The sequence below is a fragment of the Mauremys mutica genome, chromosome 1, assembly GCF_020497125.1.
Source record: "Mauremys mutica isolate MM-2020 ecotype Southern chromosome 1, ASM2049712v1, whole genome shotgun sequence".
Classification (NCBI taxonomy): Eukaryota; Metazoa; Chordata; order Testudines; family Geoemydidae; genus Mauremys; species Mauremys mutica.
In genome coordinates this window covers 28,266,417-28,283,968 of record NC_059072.1, presented here as the reverse complement: position 1 = coordinate 28,283,968, position 17,552 = coordinate 28,266,417, and the positions used below count along the sequence as shown (strand labels likewise).

General features: G+C 41.7%; 1 protein-coding gene across 2 annotated transcripts; it reads left to right on the top strand.

Annotated features, from left to right (window-relative positions):
• The first annotated feature begins 5,473 nt into the window (after positions 1-5,473).
• SYPL1 (synaptophysin like 1) lies at positions 5,474-15,573 on the top strand. 2 transcript variants are annotated; one of them, XM_045009894.1, is made up of 5 exons: positions 5,474-5,666; positions 6,851-6,969; positions 8,387-8,591; positions 12,497-12,685; positions 14,152-15,567. In XM_045009894.1, the coding sequence occupies exons 1-5, from the start codon at positions 5,598-5,600 to the stop codon at positions 14,278-14,280; spliced, it is 711 nt and encodes a 236-aa protein (XP_044865829.1). In that variant the 5' UTR covers positions 5,474-5,597; the 3' UTR covers positions 14,281-15,567. The 2 variants fall into 2 exon arrangements, with proteins under 2 accessions (XP_044865829.1, XP_044865840.1); XM_045009905.1 differs by lacking the exon at positions 5,474-5,666 and adding an exon at positions 5,843-5,916 and having other exon boundaries at positions 14,152-15,573.
• Positions 15,574-17,552: the final 1,979 nt, after the last annotated feature.

The following is a 17,552-nucleotide window of genomic DNA, read 5'->3' as shown; positions in this document are numbered from 1 at the left end:
TATGGCATTATTGTGTTGATTTGCTGTGTGGATGGCTCCAAAGAGACTTTCAGGTTTCTGTTTTGGGTTTGTTCCTATAGGGCTAACTTTATCCGTGGTTTAACTCGATTGATTTTGTTATGGGGGTAATTATAGACAAGGACTGTCCTCCATGCTCTACACTGCCTTTCCCCAGAATGAGAGTCAAGGTCTCAGTCCTTATTTTAAAGGTGCTCAATGGCCTCGCCCCAGCATATCTAAAAAATCAGCTGAAGCTCTGGGCTGAAGACCGTGGTTGACAACTCTGATCCTCAGCCCTAATGGAACTTTCTACCAGAAGGGTATAGCTTGTTTATGTAGGAAACTTGAGCTTCCTCAGGGGCCAGTCTGGGACTGTAAAAAGGGCTCCATGAGGAACTAAGGAACATCACAACCCTCAGCACCTCCTGCTCCAAGTGCAATGTGCACTTCTCTAACCTTGCCTGCTCTAACAAAAACCCAGAGCATCATGTGCCTAAAAAAAAAAAAAAATTCTACCAGAACAAAATCCTACGTAGCACATACACTTCTGCCCTGGGGAGAGGATGAGATGAAGAACAAACCATTTGTGACCAATGTTAGTCATATTGCTTAATATGCAGTGGTGTTGGAGTCATGTCAGTCCCAGGATAGTAGAGAGACAAGGTGGGTGAAGTAATATCATTTTTTGGACCAACTTCTGTTGGTGAGAGAGAGACAAGCTTTTGAGCTACCGAAATCTGAGACCTGAAGAAGAACTCTGTGTAGCTCAAAAGCTTGTCTCTCTCTCACCAACAGAAGTTGGTCCAATAATAGACATTACCTCACTATCCTTGTTTCTCTAATATTGTTTAATACAAAACTGGAAGGCAGTCAGATATTACTATGAGGGCAATAAAAGAATCAAAATGGAATGTAATAGAGGTGACAGTACAATGCACTAAAATTTTGAAATTTCTGCCAATATTACCAACCAACAACAAATGAAGCCTGCTCTATACATATTCATTCCTGTGCTGTGCTAATTAGAATATAAGAACGGCCATCCTGGGTCAGACCGAAGGTCCACCTAGCTCAGTATCCTGTCTTCCAACAGTGACCAATGCCAGGTGCCCCAGAGGGAATGAACAGAACAGGTAATCATCAAGTGATCCATCCCCTGTCGCCCATTCCCAGCTTCTGGCAAACAGAGGGTAGGGACACCATCCCTGCCTATCCTGGCTAATAGCCATTGATGGACCTATCCTCTGTGAATTTATCCAGCTCTCTTTTGAACCCTATTACAGTCTTGGCTTTCACAACATCCTCTGGCAGAGTTCCACAGGGTTGACTGTGCATTGTGTGAAGAAATACGTCCTTTTGTTTGTTTTAAACCTGTTGCCTATTAATTTCATTTGGTGACCCCCTAGTTCTTGTGTTACGAGAAGGAGTAAATAACACTTCCTTATATACTTTCTCCACATCAGTCATGATTTTACAGACCTCTATCATATCCCCCCTTAGTTGTCTCTTTTCCAAACTGAAAAGTCCCAGTCTTGTTAATCTCTTCTCATATGGAAGCCGTTCCATACCCCTAATCATTTTTGTTGCCCTTTTCTGATCCTTTTCCAATTCCAATATATCTTTTTTGAGATGGGGCGACCACATCTGCATGCAGTATGCAATTAGACAATGGCTGGAGTAAGTTGCCCTACTGCATTGCTTCACTGCAATTACCATAATGCATGAAAATACCCATATTTGATGTATTCCATCATTTAAATTAATAGTGACTGATATGGCCACTTTCCAGAGGCTGGTTTTAATAATTTAGGTACGCGAGTGCTTAATTTGTGCCAGAGTTTGCCAGGGCTGAGCCCAGGCACTTCTAGTTCATAGCCCCAGCATCTCTGGGCGTGGCCCCTCAATTATGAAAGTAAAAAACTTGCTTGAGCCCCAGCACCTCTTGCACTACAAATTAAGCACCGAGGCACATCTATTAACAACACTCTTCCTGGGGCTTACCTTTAAGCTTACTTTTGGGCTTACCCAAATGCTTCAGCTAGTTCAAAATGAGCAGGACAGACTGAGAAGAACATGTTACACCAGTGCTCTATACTGGCTGCTAACTGTAATTCAAGGGCCTGGTCGCAAACTAAAAAGATTTTAGGTGTTTGGGTCCCCATTATCTCAGAGGTTGAGATATGTTTTTGAAGGGAGCATTTTGGCAATCTGTCTCATAAGGGTGAGGAACAGGGCTTTCTTAGTAGCAGATCCTTGCTTTGGGAACTGATTTCCACTAAATATCTGAGCCTGAACCCAGCAAACTTTACAGCACTCTGTAAGATGAATCTCTTTGTCTAGGCTTTTCAATAAATGCAGTTCTATTAATAGTATCTACGTCACCAATTAGGTTTCCTAATTTAGGTTTCTGTACAAAATCATGTTGCTTATGCTGAAGACATAGAGTATATGTTGCCAAAATACCTCCAGGGGTAGAATGTAGGATTAGCAGAGGAAAGATCTTTTTAAAAAGTCACAGGGAGGTATCCCATGTGGATTGTGAGGACATATTAGTTAGCACATTCTTTTCTGCTGGAGGCACCAGGCAGAGAGGTGTGCAACCAAAGTTTTTGTAAGCAGAGCTGAGGCCAAATGCAAAGGAGCCATTCTTCACCTGGGAGCTTTATCTACAATAGCATTTTTCTTAAAATTTCCCAAGGGTGGGAATATCTACAGCATTGCTTTAATAACAACACTGGCATGCCAGGAATTAAACCAGCTCCAACAGAACTTTATAGATACTAACAGAAGAATAATACAACTACAATATCAAGCCTCACTTGCATTTCATGTCAAATGATACTACTCTATTCATTTTATGAGCTGTAGTGTAGGCACGTATCTCTCAAGGATAAGTGTATCAAGTGATGACACACAGGGATAAATTATGTGACTTCATATACTATGTTGTGTGTGAGAGAGAGTCATTATGCTCATTGGCACAAGGGAGCGTGAATGAGAAGGTGCCAGACAAGGAAAAAAGTGAGGAGGCTGCCAGGCTGGGCAGCTATTTTTGTAAAGCAGGCAGAGAAAAAAACATCTTCATGGCTTCAGGCTTGGACTAGTTCCAGGACCCAGTAGCAGCACACAGACCGCACAAACTCTGCATCCTCTCCTTGCATATGAGAAGAAACTCAGGTGTTCCTGGTGCCAGCTCCTGCAGCAGTCCAAACCTGTGCCTGTGTAATGATTGGTTCTTCCTCCCTGCCTCCTGGCCTGGCAACCTCCCCTTCTCCTTCCCTCCCTGGCTGGATCCTTGTGCCTTTGCATGATAGAAACACACCAGTCATACCCCCAGAAGCAGATAGGGTCGCCACCTCTGACGTACAAAAAACTAGGACTTCCAGCGTTATTCTGAACCTATAAAAATGGACATTGGCAGTTGGTACTGAGCACCCTTACAGATTTCCCAGTACGGTTACCTCAGAAAAGGGACAATTCTGGGAAAACCAGAAGCATGGGATTTCAAACTCAAGGAAGTGTTGAGCATTGCATAGGCTACATTTGAGGGGGATTATGTTAAGGATTATCATAATTTTTGCCATTATTCTTCATAACTGTACATTTATTCTTCAGCAGAAGCTGAAGTTATAAAATTTTCTCATAAAGAATTGCCCTTTTAAAAAATGGCTGCCGTCTTCCATTGTTCTCAAAGGGATTGAAGCCACAGGCTGTTCTCAGTTAAGATGGTTACCACCTCCATTCACCATTTCCTCACAGAGTTCTTCTCCATCTCCTGACACCACAAGGGGCCACTGTCTTCCCTGAGGGCAGCTTGACTTCACTCCCATAGGAGAAAAGATGACATCTCCTCCTGAGGGCAGCCTGTGGCCTCAGTCCCACTGAGAACAATGAGAGATCATGGCCATTATGAAAAAGGACAGTGCTTCATGAGCTTCTCTGAAGATTTTAAATCTTCAGCCTCTGATGAAGAATAACCTTCAGTTACAAAATCTAACAGCAAAAAATTACCATTAACTAAAAAAACTAAACAATTCTTCAAATGTAGCCTATGCAGAAGATTTCAGTGGTTTTTTTATAAACTTCCCATTTAATTAGTCTGCATTATTCTATTACAGAGATCATTCAAGGCCAAATCAAAGTGTGGCTTAAGGTGCTAAATTTCTTAGAGGGCTCATTTTAAATCAATTTTAATTTATAAATTAACAGATTTACTTGGAAATACTCAAAAGAGTAGGTGCTGTAAATGTGTGGAGAATAACCTGTATTTTTTCACCTATTACAAAGAGGTTGAATCCCACTTCAAGTGGAAAACTCAATTCACCCTTACTTATGGAGCTGCAACTTATGCCTCCATAACAATAATACACACTTCATCTCCCCAGAAGCACAGGATTGCAACCCCTCTATTTCCAGTCAGCAATCAGATAGTTAGCTTCTTGCATGTGTCCTCCTTAAGTTGGAGAAGGCAAGGGACAGGGCATTGGAACATTTACCCAGTGGACTGTCCCAGCATGACTGCCTCTCCCCTCCACCCCACTTTTTGATCCATAACCAACACAATCCAAATCTTTTGCTTATGGTGGGTCATGGGATGATTTTTTTCAGCTATTTTATGACTGAATAAAGCTTCTGAACCACCAGCCTTCACACCCATAGGGAGCCCCCTAAACCAGCAGTTCTCACACAGTCACTGGGATCCAGCTGGAGTCCAGGTAAGGGAAAGAAGAAGTAGCTTGTTGCCTGCAACTCCCTTCTATAGCTGTGGCTACAGTGGCCATTGCCTTTGCCCTTATTCCACTCCTGCCACCCTTCATCCAATCTGAGAGGGCTGTTCACTTTGTCCACAAGGTTTGGCCCTGAGACAGGGCTCAGATGGGGCTGTAACAGAGCTGTCTTTGTCACCCCTTGTAGTAGTGGCAGTTTTCAACCCCTGGAGCTGAATACTGTGCAGAGAGAAAGGGAGGGGAAGGAGAAACCTCCCCACCCCAGGAATACCAATGTCCCCTTCACTCCACAAGCCACCCATCCCAGGAGAACCAGCCCCACCTCAGGCCAGCAGCCTTTCTCACCCCCATTCACTTAGGGCTGCATCTGACAAGCTCCAGCCTCCCCCACATTTTGTCTGACAACTCTTACAATGGCTGTGACCCTAACTCTACCATCCTTTGGATATGTCAACGCTGCCTCAAGTGACAGCAGAGCCCTCATGCCCACAGAAGGGCCCTAACTGGCAGTGGGATCCTTGCACGTGCCCTGATGCCCTAACCCTTTAAGCAACAGTGAGGATCTCCCCACCCGAGTGTGCCCCTAGGCAGCTCTCAGCCAGGTAAGTAGAAGCCTTGGAATAGGGAGGCAACACTAGCACTGGGCGGGGCCAGCTGCAGCTGCCACTCACCCAGCCCCATTGTGAGGTGACAGTTGGGGTGAGGCAGGACTGGCTCCAGGGTGTGGCTGGGCGGGGCCTGGTCAGGCAGGCCCTATAGGGACCAGCAGAGGGCCCCTCTCTGGCTGCCAGCAGTGGGTGGTTTGTGTGTGGGCTGCTCAAGCCAGGGGGTTCCTTGCAGGCCTCGTTGTCTGTCTCTCCCCTCTTCACAATGCTTGGCCTTCAAGTCAACCTCAGCCCGCTGCTGGAGCCACTTGGCTTCATTAAGGTCCTTGAGTGGGTGAGTCTGGGGTAGGGGGAGCTGGGGGGATGGTTTTTCTTAAAGCTGCTGAGCTATAAGGGAGTGAAAGGCCAAGAGCCTTCACCTCAGGGCTCCCCATTCCCCTTGTAGGTTTCAAACTCCCCTGCTGGGCTGGGCTTGTAGGGTAACAGCAGCCTCTTCTGTGGGGTAGGGATGTTGATGAGGCCAAGTGCTTGCAGGTGTGGGCTTGGGCATGGCTTGGTTGGTGAAGGGTCTCCTGGCTCTCCAAGTTAGTAGTGACTCTAAGAACTAGCTAAATCTCTTATTATCCACTAAAAGTATTTTCACCACAAAATAACTTCTTAGCTGGTATTTGGGACAGAGCTGTGCCTGCCTCACCAGTTTAAAGACAAACTGGGATAACTGCAGAATATTTGTGCTGCTGGGGTGTCTGTGTGGTGGGTCTTCCTTTTGTTGGGGTGGGGAAGGGGAAACAAGAATTATTGACCAAGATCCATGTAGAAACTGCTTCCTGTCAGTGGAAGCCTTGGGCCTGTGTTTTTGTTGTTGTTTTGGGCAGTGGAGGTTGGGAGGGGAATGTTAATAAATAATGTTCTAAGCACAGGTAGTTTTCCACTGACTTGAAGTTGGAGTTGTGGGGGGCTGGTATCTCTGAAGCAGGCCCTGTTTCTCTGGGTAATTGCCATGTGTCTTGCTATTTCACTGATGCAAATTAACAAAGGCAGTGAAAGGTAAAAATAACTCAATTTTAAAAGCAGGCCTCTCTAGGTGTTACAAATGCCTTGGATTAGTGAAACTAAAACTAACAACTTGTTTTACTTTTTTGCACTCACCAACTTTAAAGAAAATAAAGAGAGTGAGGAAAAATAAGGACTGTTAGTTTTCACTTTGGGGTTAAAGTTAGTTTCACGTTTTTCTTTAGACTTTAGGGGAGTGCTTAAATCCAAACCACCTCTCTTTGAAGTGAAAAGAAAGTAATTCTGGTTAAATGAATGACTGCACTACTTGTAGAAAAATGCTGTGGCAATGACCATACTTGTTTGAATCAGAACTTAGCTACTGGAGCACTATGCACTAACTCTCTTATTTGGGAATGTTGAAATCATTTAATGGGAATGTGAATAAATGGTGTTTTCCCATTTTGGACTGTACTAGATTTCATACAGTCTGAGAGCACTAATATATTATTTCAATTTCTATAGATTTTTTCCATCTTTGTTTTTGCCAGCTGTGGAGTTTATAAAGGTACAACTACAATTTTAGTTTCTTGTAAAGGTGTTGTGAACAAAACTGTTACAGCTGCTTTTGCTTATCCGTTCAGGTGAGCCTATTCTTTTACTTCCTTACTGTCATCACCACTGCCCACTAATTTTATTGGGTTCACTTGTTTCCTCCATATTATAGTGGTTATCTAACTTTTTTTTTAAAAAGTGCATATCTTATTCTAATTCAAACATCCTGCAATGTATGGTCTGTTTTTGTGAAATCAGGGAACTAACTACTGCAAGCATGTTTGTCTCCATGTCTCTGCAGGTTATGTGGATGGGACAAGAGATTATATTGCCAAATTGATATATACACCTTCCTGATGACTGTCATGAGCTGAAAGCATGTACTTTAGCAGTGCATGAATCGTTAGAACTATTTATAGACTTTATAAAAAAAAAGTTACCCTTCATGTTATCTCAATATTAAAGTATTGCTGATTCTTAAAGATTTTAGAATTCCCTTAAAATTCTGTTTAAACAGATGCTTTCTATTGAATAATTCTACTTCCATTGAGGGATCCAATTTAGACTTTTTTCCTTTAGGTATAGCATTTTGCTTAAGTATTGAATGGGAAAGCTCACCTGGCATTGTGTGCCCCAGCACCTGACTTCTATATGAATATGGTCAATTAAGCTTGGTAGTTACCCATAACAAATTGCAGCAAAGACAGAACAATATTTCTGTGGGAATAGGAGAGGGAGACCAAAAAACATGATTGGAATCCCAGCAAGGTTGGGAGACAAATAGGGAAAGAAGAAGAGTGAAGTTTCCTCCTCTTTCCCAGCATCCAGAAGGAGTCCTAATAAACATAGGCCTCGATCCTGTAAACTGCTCGACAGGTATCGAGGGCTGTAGCTGTGCAGAGCAGGCTGTGGGATTGGAGCTTTAGCAGATGCTGATGGCTAGTGAAGGCTAGTATAAAAGATGCAAGACTCCCTGCCCCAAATCAACATCCAGCGGTGGCATCCCTTTGAGGGGGCACATCTATTGTGCTGTCCATTCAGTAACCCACGAGGGTTGCGTTGAATCCCTCAGTGGAACTGTTGGGGAGCCTAAACACTTGCATTTACCTACAGCTAATGATGTAGCCCTCTGGCTGGCAAGCTCTTCTCTAACTGTTTTAGCTTAGGCTGGCAAACTTAAATTAAGTACAGTTAAATTAGGCTTATATCCAAATCTGAGTGGTTTAAACCTCAACTTTCAGGTTCTGAGTTAGTCTTCATTTGTAACTTGTATTCAACAGTGTAGTATGTCTTGTGGCAAAATCTAAGTCTTTAAGGTGGGGCAGGGGTGTATATAGAGAATATTATGCAACTTGATTTGCTGGTCAATTTATTCATCTAAAGAATGCCTTATGCAGTGGGAGTGCTGATAGGATTTTATGAGAACAATGCCAAGATACTGAGGTTTTCATTTGTGCAACAAAGTCTTGCTATGGAAAATGCACTGGTTTTTTTTCCCTCCCACAGGTTGAATACAGCTGTGTTTAGTGCACCAGATCCAACACGATGCAGCGGCACTTGGACTGACTTTCACCTTGTGGGCAACTTCTCCTCTTCTGCACAGTTCTTTGTTACTTTTGCAGTCTTGGTATTCCTTTACTGTATTGCTGCCCTTGTACTATATGTTGGGTACATGCACCTGTATCAGAACACCGGCAAAATCCCATTGATTGTAAGTAACTAACAGTAAGCTATTTTAGTCTTTTTTTGTTTGTTTTTTTAAAACCACTGAAAGGAAAAATGATTTCTGCTCAGCACAGACATGTTTAAATAATCATTTAAACTTAAGTTGTCAAGTGGTACAGTGTGGAATGGTTTAAAATCACTTGGGTTTATTAAGCATCACTGATTTTTAAAAAAGAATCAAGTTAGTTACTTCTTTGTAAAATTAAGTTGAAAACTGTTGCCACTACAACTGTAGATTAAAATATAAATGAACTAAATTTATAAATGGTATACCATTTAAAATGCCATACCATTTACTGGAAGGGGTTCTTTATTAAACGTAACAAAAAATGTAAGTGAAAAGGAAAACCGAAGTTTAAGGCACAGATCCTGCAAACTCTCTAACTGGTGTGTAACTTACTCACATGAATTCTTCTGACTTCAATGGGGCTGCTCATGCTAAAAGCTAAGTATGTGCATAAGTGTTAGATTTAGCCTCATAGTGGCAGAAAATATTACTTCAAAACAAAATAGACTTTTTAATAACTTTTTAGTGCTGCAACTAAATCAATGATGCTACTATGAATTTGGTACAGAAACAGGCAAACACAAAGACTAATGTTTGGCTTGTAAAGATTTGTTTTGGGGGAGGGTGTTTGGTTCGTGGTGGGGTTTTTTTTGGGGGGTGTGGGGGAGGGAGGTAGATAAGTTACTTGGATGTCTTGTTTTAACACACCTAATAACACAGGTTGCACTGACTTCAAACTGCAAATCTGGACAAAGGAGCATAGCCTGGTCAAAGCACTTCAGATTTCTTGACTTGAAGTTCAATGTATTGAAAGGAGTTGTTGGCTGCAGACCAACTTTATTGCTTATCAATCTTGTCTATATTTATCACAGTAAGGACATTAGTGTGGCCCTGGACTTGTTTTGTTTCAGTACAGATAAACACTTTTTAATAAGAGAACTTCTAATTTGAAATTCTAACAACTGGGAGACATGTAAAGAACTTCCACTCTACCTTCTCTTTTCCATTTTACAGTCTTTAAATTGCTAAAGAACTAACATGTAAATAAAAACTTAAGTCAATTTTAGTTTTAAATTTTATTATCCTCCTTTAACTGAAATCTTCTGACAGTCAGCTGTAATCATGAATAGGCATCAAATACTTTACCAGATTGGGAATCTTACTACAAGTATGGCTCACAGAAAACAGGCTTTCTTCTTGATTGCTCCAGATTAAATGACTGGGAATATAGGACCTTAATTCTGCAATTGGGTCCACAATGGTGGCTGGCTGGAGACAATGGGACTTTGTGGTTTCCAAAGTTCACATGTACAATCAGATTGCGGAATGAAGGCCAAGTAAGTCTGCAGTGTGAAATGCATGCAATACGTTTGATGCTTACGTTTTAAGTGTGCTTGTGAAGGTCATCTTATCTTTGATCTTTGCAGCGTGCTATAATCAGACTTTTGGGTTTGGGATCTTGCTGCTTAAAATAGCAAAACTAGTAAATTAATACTTAATTTAAAGGGTCACAGTCAACTTAAATCTCATTTAAATATGACAACATTTCCCCTACTAGTGTTACTTTTAACACCCAACACTACAGAAAAATATTTTGGGCAACTTGACAGCTCTCTGGATATTGTCAATTATGCAGTTTCCTTTGTGCAGGCTTTTTCACACTGCAATGAGACATGCTTTTTTTTGGTTTTGTTTTGTTAAAGGCAGTAAGATTTAGGGGTCAGATATACCACCTAAAACATGGATGTTAAATTAAAATTAGAAATAGTTTTAATTTTTACTACCCAAACTTAAGGCGTCATTTGGACAAATTGTAAACTGTGACACACAGTGTGAGTCTCCCAGGCCACCAAGTCCTATCTGTAAAGGAAGGCCTTGTGGCTAAGAGCTCTGTCTAGTTTAGCCATCGTTAAATGGCAAACCTCCCCACCTACCTCCATATGTGAATGCAATTTTAACAGTATAAAAACACTTCTATAGGTATAGCTTATTCCATTTTGGGAAGTGGGGGGAAAAAAAAGCTATATCAGTATAAGGCACCTTTTTAAACCAGTAGCATTGTGCTAGTGCTTAAACCAGTATAACTGCATTACTGGGTTAAAATAAATAAATAAAAAAATTATACCCCGAATTGACATATTATAAATCTTCTAGTGGGTCAGGCCTGGGACTTGGCTTGGAACCCAGATATCAGCTTTTCTGTAGACTTTCTGTGTGACCTTAGGCAAGACACTTAGTAACACTCTTTCTGCCTCATGGGGATTTTGTGAAGATAGTCACTAATGTATAGAGAATTCTCTGAATAGTTCAGAGTCTACATATTGGGCAACTTAAACTGTGGCACTTCAAACAGCAGAATGACATTTTTCAGCTCTGTGTACCAAGAGATCTAATATTAAAGATATCAGTACTGCATTCTCAAGCACAAACTGATTCTCCTGAGCCTCTGTGCCAGTTCTGAGTAGGGGTGAACGTTTAGGATAACTTATCACACCAAACTGTACCTAACATTCTGCCCATGTTTTAAATAACTTTTTTGGAGTGCGGGCCTCCAAATGAGAGAGAAGTGGACTCATCCTATCTGGACTGTTGACAAATTGTATAGTTAATTGACTACATTTAGTTAGTTCATTATGAAATATACTTGAGACACCAAATAACCAGTATCAGTCATTTATTAATGTGGTAGGTACAGTATCAGTCATTTATTAATGTGGTAGGTACAGGAGATTGGTGCTGTATACACCAATCTCCCCAAGCAATCCCATGCGGCAATGTTACATTTACCTTATGTAAAAGGTGTGCTCCCCAAGTTGCACATTTCAGCTAGTGGTATTTGACTCTGTTACACACTACTTTACACATCACTAAAATGCAACCCATCAGTTTATTCCAGTTCCCTAACTTGTTTTGTTCCTTATCTTTCTTTTGGATACTAGCATTTCATGCACTAATCTGTGAAGGTATTTCCTTCCCTAACCTGCACTAAGACACAATGAATGTATCTTGATTGTTTTGTCTGCTTATTCCAAATGCTTGCTTCAGCAAATGCAAGGTGTTAATGGATACTTGGCATAAGCGAACAGGATTATGGTATAGGAAGTTTAGGCTATATTACTGTTCCAGTATTTATGCATTAAGCACCAACATTAAGCACACTCATATGGTGTGGATAATGCATGTTGTATTGTAATATTTTTATATGCTAGCCAGCATATTTTAGTCAATAGTTGCTAAGTTAGATGCGTATAACCTTTTTAGTATTGAGGGGTGTAGACAGTTCTGTAGTCAGTTACAGTACTGGTTCTGTAACTTGTATTGTGTTCACAAAGAGAACTAGTATCTGAGACTGCCTAACTAAAATGGCTTAATATGTTTGCACAGCTAAGTCAATAGCTGCAGACCTGAAGAAGAGCTGTTGAGCTCAAAAGTTTTTTTCACCAACAAAGTTGGTCCACTAAAGATATTACCTCACTCACTGTCTAATAGCTACATATGCAATGTTGTATCTTGACTGCAAGCAGGGGTGGCTCTAGACATTTCGCCGCCCCAAGCAGGGCGGCATGCCGCGGGAGGCGCTCTGCCGGTCCCACGGCTCCGGTGGACCTCCCGCAGGCGTGCCTGCAGAGGGTCCGCTGGTCCCGCGGCTCCACTGAACCCTCTGCAGGTCTCCCTGCGGGAGGCCCACTGGAGCCGCCTGCCACCCTCCGGGCGAACGGCAGAGCGCCCCCCGCAGCATGCTGCCCCAAGCACATGCTTGGCGTGCTGGGGTCTGGAGCCACCCCTGACTGCAAGTCTGATAAGGGAAAAAAGTGAAAAAATTTAACTGGAAAGTGTTTAATTCTGTTGTGGAAGTGGTAATTGACAGTTATCTTTTGTTACAGGACTTGGTTATTACTGTCATGGTTGCTTTTCTGTGGCTGGTCAGCACTTCAGCCTGGGCTAAGGCACTTACTGATATAAAAATATCCACCGGTCCCAGCATTGTTCAGGAAATTGCATCTTGCAAATTACCAGGATCAACTTGTTTGTTTGCCTCTGTTACCGGCATGGGAACTCTGAATATGTCTGTGGTACGTATGTCAAGAATTACCTTGCTTGTATTGCACATGAACTTGCAATACACACTTGATATTCTCTGTAGTGCCCATTTTTAGTTTTACTGAAATTCCATCATGGGTCACCAGTCACGTATGCTATTCATCCTAAAGCAAAGCACTCCAAGGCGGATTAAGGTTTCCTAGGGCCCTGGGCCAGAGCAAGTGGGGAGGGGAGCCTCCCCACCCTTTCCACCTGTGGTTCCACCCCTATTCAGCACTCATTCCACCCCCTCCACATACAACCTCGCCCATGGCCCCCACCCCTTTGTGCCCATTCCACCCCCAAACTGCAGTCCCAAGACCAGAGAAGCTCTGTCCCCCCCGCTGTGGCCCCAGGCTATGGCAGGTAGTGAGAGCTCCAGTCCTGGGGCTGAAGTGGGGGTCCCTGTTCCGGGGCTTCCCTTGCTCCCCACCCCAGCTTCTGCTGGGGATGGGGGGCACTAGGGGCTTTCCCTGCCTCCACACCTGGCCTGGCCACCAGAGAATGGGGTTGGGGGAGCAGGATTGGGAATGTGGGGATTTTCCCCACCTGCCCAGGGCTTTGGTGTCCCCCAGGCAGCGGAGGCCCCTGGGCACAGGCAGCAGAGGCCTAGTGACTGGTTAGTGCTTTCAGATTAAAGTAACAATTGTTTCCTCTTAAACTGTTCTTGGCAAAGCTGCATAATTTAACTTGCAGAAAGATGGCTTTAAAAGTAACTTGGGAATCTCTCTTCCAGGCACCTTTCTCTTAAGCTTCCACATCACTTCTCTCCATAGCCACTCTCAGCGAGTGTAAAGAAGCCCCCAAGTGGATTTATTTTTTTAAGTTCATGTGTGGTGTCTCCAGTAGGAGTAAACTAGATATTGCCTGACTTCTATATCTAGGTGTAGAACCTGGCCTTTGTAGAAACTGTTACAAACTTCTCCAAATACCCCCAAAACAAAGACTTAAGGAAAGCTCTTTTTAGGGCCTGGGAATTGCACAGTATTCTTGTGGTGATGGATAACAAGCTTCTCTCCCTTTATTAAAGTATAAGGAGTGTGACCAAGAGTACATTGTATTAAATGGTAAGAATCTGGGTTCAAAAGTGATCTTGCACTTGCTCACTAGACCAGTGGAGATCTGGTATGCATTAAGGGATTAAGCATGTGCAGTTTCCATTCACTGAATGGAGGAACTGCATAATTCCTTGCATATTGGTGACAGTGGTCCTACATCTCTATAATGAGGATGCTCATTAGCCATTACACTCACTGCTAACTCATGGAGCAATCAGCCTACTAATGAGTAGATCCCTGTGGAAAGAGGATCAATTAACTTAATATTTAAAACACTTTGCAGGTTTAAATCTCTAAAGGAGTGTTGCAAGCAAACTGTTTGCTTGCAACACGTTTCAAATTTGTGCTCCACAAGAGTTTAATACTATTACTATACATAATCTTTTTTTAACCCCACCCAGGTTTTTGGATTACTTAACATGATTCTGTGGGGAGGAAATGTTTGGTTCGTATACAAGGAGACCAGCTTGCATAACCCATCAAACTCAACTCCCCGAAGCTCAGGAATCTATCCACCAACAGGAATATAATTATTAAGCTGCTGATGATACTTCGTAAAGAGCATCCATTTTGCATCCTACTGCCAACAACTTGGAGTCACTGCAATTTATTTTTGTAGTAACAAATAGTTTAAACAAATTAGTGAGTAAACTTCTGCTTTGTACTTAAAGCATGTCTCACATAGAAATATGGATGTAAATTTTCAAGTGTCTTACACTGAAATATATTATGACTCTAAAATGAGTGCAGTTTCTTCATTTAAAAATAACACATTGTTTAGACCCTCCTAAGTATCTTGGCAAATACTCCCCCCCCCCCCCCCCACACACACCTACCTTTTCAGGAAGTGGTTCTAGTTAACATTTGTGGGAAGAAACTGATTTGGATTCTGGATTGTGACTGACTGATTTCACAATTGAAAAGACTTAGCTTAGGATTTTTGGAATTCCAATATTAAATTTGTCATTCAGAGGTTACCACTAATAACTTTGCACAGATAAGCTTTCTAAAAAAATTTAGTCATATCTGGTAGCATGATTCTGGCATCATTCTGTAATTTTCTTGTATATTGTTGGGGAGGGGGAATCTAGTATAGACACTTAAGTGTCTATCTGCAAGTACAACATTAGAGACACATTGGATGTTTACATATTCACTGTAACTACTTCATAATTTGGGACAATTTCCAAAAACACTTAGTAAAGCTGCAAATCAAACTTCTGTGGCATAATTTAAGAACAGAATTGTTAAGATATTAGGTTGGGTGGGGGTGTTTAAGTGCATCTGAGCTACAAAGCATTGTTGTAAGTTTGAGAGATACTGTAGACACTAAAGCTGACCCTATCGGTAAACCTATTGTTTTTGATTCATGGAAATGAGTCCAAGCAGAACAATGGGAGGTGCATAGGACTGTTATCTACCTAGTGACACAACAGCCAGAGATGTCTGCCTTAATATGTACAGGTCTTAGTTACACTTGTTTATAATCAAATCTTGATCCTGGTAAATAGACAATCTTCCCATGAGAGATGTATGTATTCAGACACATCTGACTTACTGTTACTTCATTTATTTCTCCATGTGAATTGTCCAACAAAGACATCTGTCATGGTTTCTGCAAACTTAATAGATATTTAAACAGTTACTGTGGCTATACACTCCAAACAGCAAATATTTCTATAAGCTTTCTTCCTTTTAAAGCCAGGATGGGTTTAATAGTATATACATCTCTTGATCTTTCAGTGTCTTGCCTTAATTGTTTCTTTCTATCTGTAAAGACTTTAAAACAAACAAAAAAAAGTTTACTGTTGCAAGAACAGTCTCTCTAATAAACATGGATTGCTGTAACTTAGTCTATGTACTCATTTTTCTTTCTTACTTGCTTCTGTGAGCAGACTTCCCTCACATTTCTACCTCTAGCTCTGTATAGGAGGAAGCTGCCTGATAGAATGTAGCAGTTAGAGCAGAACGTTGGCTAATGCAGGATAGGGTAGTGTGGTTGGATGGAGAGAGCTAAGTGGTAGACTTTGTATCCTTAATGTTCTTTTAAGCTAATGCTATTTTATATATTACACACACAACTACGCTAATGAAAGTTTCTTGCCTAAATCATAAGGCAGCAAGTGTCAAACTAAAGTATAGGTAGTACTCGGTTCATGCTATAAAAATGCCCTGTGCAGTCTGAAAATCATATTAAAAAAAGTGTCCTAAAATGCCCCTCCCCTCTTCATGAGCCTATATACACCTTGCCCCCCCCCCCCCACAAGCATAATCTGTTCAGCCCTCATCCTCTCTCCAAGGAACCTGAGCTACTACATGAGCCCTGCAAAGCAGTGGGGATTTGGGGCAAAAATCAGTACTTGGTCCTGCTAGTGAAGGCAGGGGGCTGGACTCGATGACCTTTCGAGGTCCCTTCCAGTTCTAGGAGATAGATCTATCTCCTATTATTACTGGCTCTGGTAAGTTTACATGAGTGGAATTTATTTCTTAATGAGCACTGAGAGCAGGGGGTCTGTTAGCCGCACACACTAGCGGATTGTAGGTGCAGCAGTATTACAAACAGACAGTTTGAAGTCACCATGACCCACCCATTTAAGACTTCACAGGTTAAAAGCCGTGCTTTCACTTTCACCTCGAGGCCAGGACAGATGGTGGGGAATAAAGTGGACAAACAACTGTCTGCTTCAGCTGGAGTTTGTGGGTGGGCTTGAACAACAGTCCTGCATGGCACAGTAATCCAATGCAGAGACGATGGATCATTATGCTAAGGTTTAGGTCCAAAAGTTACAACCATCTAGTTCAGTACAGATAATAAAAGGTCACCTTGGTCACTACCACTGTTACCTGGCCATTGCCATTGTGGTGATATATAAATACATGGCAAATTTATGTGAAAATGTGTATATTACAGCATACTCTTGGATGCTTATATGGTGTTAGGTACAGCTTGGAGTATCTTTATTAGAGTTAAAAGCTCACAGCCAAATATTTGATTATAAATATAATGGGACAATATTTTCAGTGCTCTAACTTCAGCAGGCCCCAAGAGCTCCTTGGAGCTACGATTTCTGTGCTGTTGGGCTTCTTCCTCACCTCACCCCTTCCACAACTTAATTTTCTATTTGCAATACTAAATCTAGCGCCAGCTCCATTCTCCCCAAGCCTGGTTCCATTCCGCTTCATTATTCACTCTTTGATATTTCACAGATGATAGTCCTACCTAAACCATTTTATATATAGGAGAATGTGAATGAAAGCTTGGGCAGAGCGTAAAGGAAATCATTTTAGCAACACAGTTGTGGCTCTTTGATTCACTAAAAGAAAGCTATTCAATGGCCATAGTTATTTTCCTGAATAGAACTATTTATTGGCTGCAGAAAACCCTAGGCAGACACTTCTCTAAATCAAACTGGGCCACATTTGAAGTAATCAAGCACTCCTACAGTCAAGTAACCTAAGCCAAAGGAGCAAAGAGTCCTGTGGCACCTTATAGACTAACAGACGTATTAGAGCATGAGCTTTCATGGGGGAATACCCACTTAGTCGGATGCTTGACTTTTCAACAGTTGTTATTCATTCAGGCTCACTGCCAAAGTTCAGTTCTATCACCACCTTTTCTATATATACCCATTAAATGTTTGCAGGTTAAATATCCTTTTTCAACTTTAACCCAAGATCTCTATTTTTATATATTTATATTTTAAAATCTCCCTTAACAAAGCCTAACACCAATGGAAAAGTTGTCATGAATTTACCTTAAAAAGATTCCAAAGGGGAACTTTTTTAAAACAAACATTCACCT

What these genes read in the sequence shown, in the direction of transcription:
- SYPL1 (XM_045009894.1), top strand. Translation starts at nt 5,598, where the DNA reads ATGCTTGGCCTTCAAGTCAACCTCAGCCCGCTGCTGGAGCCACTTGGC. An exon ending in TCATTAAGGTCCTTGAGTGG is followed by an intron (nt 5,667 to 6,850) that starts GTGAGTCTGGGG and finishes CAATTTCTATAG; the next exon opens with ATTTTTTCCATCTTTGTTTT. An exon ending in GAACTCTGAATATGTCTGTG is followed by an intron (nt 12,686 to 14,151) that starts GTACGTATGTCA and finishes AACCCCACCCAG; the next exon opens with GTTTTTGGATTACTTAACAT.